At 36.3% G+C, this 5,939-nt stretch overlaps 1 protein-coding gene across 1 annotated transcript; it reads left to right on the top strand.

Moving 5' to 3' along the window:
- Window positions 1-1,289: 1,289 nt before the first annotated feature.
- Window positions 1,290-4,497, top strand: LOC113724329 (protein FAR1-RELATED SEQUENCE 5-like). Its single transcript, XM_027247237.1, has 4 exons — window positions 1,290-2,091; window positions 2,700-2,845; window positions 4,232-4,297; window positions 4,426-4,497. The coding sequence occupies exons 1-4, from the start codon at window positions 1,290-1,292 to the stop codon at window positions 4,495-4,497; spliced, it is 1,086 nt and encodes a 361-aa protein (XP_027103038.1).
- The last annotated feature ends 1,442 nt before the right edge of the window (window positions 4,498-5,939 follow it).

Genomic DNA, 5,939 nt, shown 5'->3' with positions numbered 1-5,939 from the left:
AAGACAACAACTTTAAGCCATAAACAAACACGAGGAAACAGCCATCGCAAGTCTTTTGCATATTCACCGACTTAAACCAAATGACAACTCAAACACATAACCATCAAAACATCAAACAAACCCATGATTCTCGTAGAAAGTATCTATAGGAAAAGCTAAAAAAAGAAACCTTACAGTGCTATTTCGATGGAATTTAGTAGCGATGGAAAAAAAAAGAAAGACTCCAGTAGCTCCTCTCCTTCTCTTGGATCCCATATTTCTTTTCCTTCTCTTGGTTTTCTCTTCACGTTGTTCCCGTAGCCCCTCTCACTTTTGCTTTTCTTTCTTTTCTCCTCAGCCGAGAGCTCTCTCGGTTCTTTCTATCTCTCTCTACCTCCCTCTTTTCCTTCAGCCGTCACTCCCTTCTCTTCAAACCTTTCTTAGCCGTCACACTCCCTGTCCTCTTCTCCTCTCGCTCGGTTCCCCTTTGCTAGCCTTTTATAGCAAACCAAAATTCCCAAAACCCACAACTCAATGGCTCCGATAGAAACTCCCTCTTGCCACTTATCACTCGGACCCTTGGATTAGTTCTTCCATCTAGATTCTTCTTAGTTCTTAGATGCAAGCCAGGTGGTTAGGGATTAACAGGATCCAATGGTGAGGAAAAAACAATGAAAAAAATGGTGGAAAAAGGAAATGGAACCGAGCTCATTTGCTTCTGTACTTCGCGTATTTCATGCTTCTGATAAGAAAGCATTTGAAATGTTTGTCCGCGTGAAGTTCACGCGCGCGTGAGCTTGCCTTCCTTTTTTTATTATTTTAAGAATTTAATGCAAAAATACCTTAAAATGAAAATGATAAACTCAACTCATAAATATGAACAAAATGAAACATTAACTATAAAATAAAAATAAATAGCAAATAATAAATACTAAAAATAAAAATTTGGTATCTACAATAAGATCCAGTAAACTAAAGAACCTAGAACCGAAATATAATCAGCAGCGTGGATATACATACAGTTAAAATAGACTTACATCGTGTGACCAATACATTACAGTCCATATAACTTAGTGTACATGGAGTTGTATTTGTACATAGATAATGCCGTTGTTTTAGAGTAAAAGTAAGGTGATGTGAATCATTAATCATAGTGAAAAGAGTAATAATAGGATTTGGTATACGAGTAATGTGTAATTCATAACACATTATGAATGGTAATATACATTTACGTTGTCGTTTATATACATACTATTCATGAAGTGTTGCAAATTAAGGTGTTTGATGCATAATTGGCATGAGCAGAAGTAATGGATTGCAGCAAATTGGTAGAAGATGAGACCCCTGAGTTAGGAATGGAGTTCAACAGTGACGAGGATGCGTACAAGTTTTACAACAAATATGCCTTAAAAATGAGTTTTAGTGTAAGCAAAAACTATCTGAATAAAGACAAAGACAGTGTGACCACGTCTAGAAGATATAGTTGCTGCAAGAAAGGTGTGAAGCGCAAGTACGAAGGTGATGTGATGCCAAAGAGGACACGAGCGCCAACGAAAATAGGGTATGGAGTTAAAATGGTTATCGTGTTGTTTAGAGGGACAATGAAATACCGTGTGCATGACCTTGTCTTAGAGCATAACTATGAGTTGCACATTGCTCAATGTTCGCACATGATGCCATCACAAAGAAAAGTGAGTGAGACTCAAAGATTCCAAATTGAAATAAGCGAGGATGCTGGGTTTTCATTGAAACAGAGCCATGAGCTTATGGGAAAGGAGGCAGGTGGGATGGGTAATGTGGGATATACTCGGGATGATCTTAAACGATATCTTCGAACAAGGCGGGAAATGAGCTTGAAATATGGAGAAGTAGGTAGCATGTTGAATTATTTTCAAGAGCAAACACTTGAGAATCCTTCTTTTTTTCATGTCGTACAGCTAGACTGTGAAGAGCAGACAACGAATATCTTGTGGGCTGATACAGGAATGTTAATTGACTACAACTTTTTTGGAGACGTAATCACATTTGACACAATCTACAAAACAAATAAAGAATACCGACCACTTGGAGTATTTGTGGGTTTTAACCAATATAAGCAAATTGTGATATTCGGTACTGTCCTTATATATGATGAGACGATAGATTCTTTCAAATAGTTGTTTGGTACATTTCTAGAAGCAATGTCCGAAAAACATCCAAGTACCATACTAACCGACCAAGATCACACCATGGCAGCCGCTCTTTCACTTGTCATGTCCGAAACGTTTCACGGTCTATGTACGTTTCACATAAGACGTAATTTTATGAAATATCTTGGCAATCACTACAAGGAAAATAGTGACCTTCCATACATGTTTGGTGCCTGCATGTATGAGATTGAAGAAGTGGAACAATTCAACAGGATGTGAGAGGCGATGGTAAAAAAACACAATATTGAAAATAATGAATGGCTCTCCGGGCTGTATCGAATTCGTGATAAATGGGCTAGGTACATGATGAAAGAAGGATGGACCGCGGGAATGCGAAACACCCAATTTAGTGAAAGCCTAAATACAGTAATTAAAATCATTTGAAACTGGATCACGACCTTGTGCAGTTCTTTAGACATTTCAATTGGGTGGTTGATAATAAGAGATGTAATGAACTCATCGCAGAATATAAAATGAGGCAATAGCTCCCTATGATTGGGTTGAGGCAAACATCTATACTTGTGCATGTAGCAAAGACGTATTCATCAATCGTATTTGGTGCATTCCAAAATGAATATGGCGAGTCAACAAATATAGTTATATTGAGACAACAAGATGCAGGGATGTTTGTGGAGTTTGCGGTCATGAGGTATGATGGAGGACCTGAAAGAATAGTGGTATTCAATCGGAATGATCTAAGTGTACGTTGTAGTTGCAAAAAATATGAGAATGAATGAATTTTGTATGGGCACGAGTTGAAGATGTTTGATACCGTAGGCATAAAAACAATTCCTCCTGAATACGTTAAGAGGCGATGGACAAAAAGAACTCGGGTTGGAGAATGTTTTGATCAGCGAGGATGAGAAATTGTGGCTGATCCAAAAGTAATGATTTCAACTCATTATCGGAAGCTCGCTCCAGCCATGATTAAGGTCGCAGCTCGAGCAGCAATGTCGGAGGACACCAGCAAAGTAGTAATCAGCGTCATATCCGATTTGGCAAAGAGAGTTGAGCTCCTCCTCTCAAAAAACAAAGAGCAACCTTAGTAAAATCATAAAAATCTGAATGTGAAGGAACGTGATAAAATTGAAATTGTAAATGAAATGGGAGAGGCAGTAGTCGCAAGAGGCATTAAAAAATGAATCGGTGGGAAGAGAAGTAGAGTGATGTGAAGTTCGGTTGATAAATATGACAGAGTAAAAAGAAAATCTAGATTGTCAAGAACTACACAGACTACGGTATGGATCCATTTTTTATGATGGTAAACATTTATGCTAAAACATTCTTATTATATTGCTGTTAACTCAAGTTTAGGTACCATTCACTATAAAGTGGCATTATTGTCGTGTCAATAATACAGATTTCAGAATCGGAGCCGACATCGGTTGACTTTGATGAACACATGTTTATGGGATGCAGTTCATCTACTGACTTAGTTTCGATTAATATAAAATGGTCATGGCTTTAGATTTTATTTAGATGTTTCTAATAGCATAATTAGTTACATTGATGTTATATTATGTGATAATTTTATTACACCTGTCATCCCTCCTGATATATCTATTTTGTCTGTCTTATACAATTATTTGGCCCTTCAAAACTCATAGACGCATTCAAGGATCCAGTCAGTGAATGGCCCTCCAAATGTTATTACTCCCGAAATCGAGAAAAATGAAATAGTATGCATACATTTAGTAGGAAAAATAAAGATTTTGTTGTTCGTAATGTACAACTACTTTTCTGCTTATTGTAATGGTGGGCACCTGAACGATTCAAAGCATGTATATTATGTAGTTAACGTATGCTCGCTTCTATTACCAATTGTTTTGTATTATTCGAAGGTGCACCGTTTGTCTAATTAGGGGCCTCCTGCAATAGTCCCTACAGAATGGATGCCTCCCAAATTTTCTATTTTTTCCAAGCATAACTCTGTCAGAGATATCTTAATGGTCTGATATATCAATTTTTTTTATAATGTCTAGTCCAATTTAGCTTTTGAAGTGAGCAATATAGGCACTGGTAATGATTTGTTAACAGTTGAATAGTTATATTATATAATGTAGGAGCATGCGGCAATTTCAACACACTGTGATATTGATGCATATCATGTATTTTCACCATCACCGCAGGTGACAAACTTTTAGCGTTACATCACATATTTATGTAGTGTTGTTAATTGGATACTTGGACATCGTATATTATTAACCATCTGTTCCATTAGATGTATTGGCTGATTTGCCATCGTTACACATTTCAGGAAAGAAATAACACCCAGGGATTGCGACTAACTGTTGACGTCGCCTCCCTTCAGAGACAGATTGATGAATGATGTGTATCTCTAATTTTTCAACAACACATTAAGTGGTTGACCAAACTATTGAGTTCCAATTATTCATTCACCAAGTTGACCTTATTTATTGATTTTAGTACTTCTCTGTTGAAGATATTGCTCAGTTTCAATCGCTTCCCTATTGTCAGTTTCTTTTAATCTACAATCTCGAAATGAATTCATGCATGTTGACTGTAACTCACTAGATTTTTTTTTATTTTCATACATTAGTTGTCTTGAACGAGATTTGTGGTGTTTTTCAACGAATATTTGCTATTGGACCTCCATGTCGGCCTGGTTGGAAATGCTCCATATCTATGTTACAAGCAGTTAATAAGTTATTGCAAGTTATTCATGTACCTGTACAGGCACCTTCAATGTTTCACTCTGTTCAAACTTAGACAAGTGGGATACAATTGTACTAATTTTCATTGTTAGTAGTCATCAATTGTTCTATAATGGGTTGTATAAAGTTGTTAAGAAATTATAAAGTTGACTGAAAATTAGAGTAACATTTTTATAATACGATTGAACGTGCTTCTTTATGATTATGATATTTTTCATAGAATACCATAACAAATGACTGTCATGATATATATACCATTGTCCAACATTCAGCTGCAATCATAAATAACATCTTTATTGGCATGGATGGCACTTAGAATGGCTAGATGTATCATATAGCAATCGGCCTTAACAAATTGTTATTATTTTGTTACGATGCCTTGCTGAATTATTATGTGCCATTTAGTCACCAAAAAATTTACATAATTCACTACATATGGATTACATTTTCAGAACGAACGGTTCACACCATTGACATGATGTATTATAGGCACTTCAATAGGTGTTACAAAAATCTTCCTAATTGAATTATGATCAAGTAACCACACGACCATAATAAGGTAATAGTTTCGCAGAAGAAAATGATAGTAGAAAGGGACAGCTAATTCCGTTTGTTAAAACTAAGTTTTATAATGCAACAAATATTCATAACGAAGCATACAGAATGAGTTACAACCAATTAGGTGTATGTTACAATATGTTATAACTAGTACAAGGATCTTTAACAGGCATCATTAATATCCAAATAGGGGGCAAAATGTTAAAGTAGAGATTATAATGATAAAACTTTTTCTTGCTACCTTCACGAACATCGGACTACATCCCTCGTCATCTGTCGTATTCCATATAACACCTAGAAACGCCGTCATGCATTAGACAATCGGGTATGTACCTCTGAAAGTCATCATCGCTTGATTTAATAAAGTCAGATAGGTCCGGGTCGGATATAAGCATGGGATCCGCTAAAATATTTTCGACATCAAAATCTTTTGCAATAGCATGTCTTTTTGCGGCCTCAACCTTGTGAAACCTGTGTAGCTTACGCTCCATCTATATAACTTCTCGCTGTAGCCTATGTAATACGCTTACATCATTCA

Source organism: Coffea arabica, chromosome 2c (assembly GCF_036785885.1).
Source record: "Coffea arabica cultivar ET-39 chromosome 2c, Coffea Arabica ET-39 HiFi, whole genome shotgun sequence".
NCBI classification, from domain to species: Eukaryota; Viridiplantae; Streptophyta; class Magnoliopsida; order Gentianales; family Rubiaceae; genus Coffea; species Coffea arabica.
Note: the sequence above shows the minus strand (reverse complement) of the source record. Positions and strands in the feature narration are given on the sequence as shown.

Bases quoted from the DNA above. Each gene is read 5' to 3' on its own strand.
- LOC113724329 (XM_027247237.1), top strand. From the start codon at position 1,290: ATGGATTGCAGCAAATTGGTAGAAGATGAGACCCCTGAGTTAGGAATG. The intron at 2,846-4,231 runs GTATTCAATCGG...TATATAATGTAG, and splicing joins GAGGACCTGAAAGAATAGTG to GAGCATGCGGCAATTTCAAC. The intron at 4,298-4,425 runs GTGACAAACTTT...TACACATTTCAG, and splicing joins TATTTTCACCATCACCGCAG to GAAAGAAATAACACCCAGGG.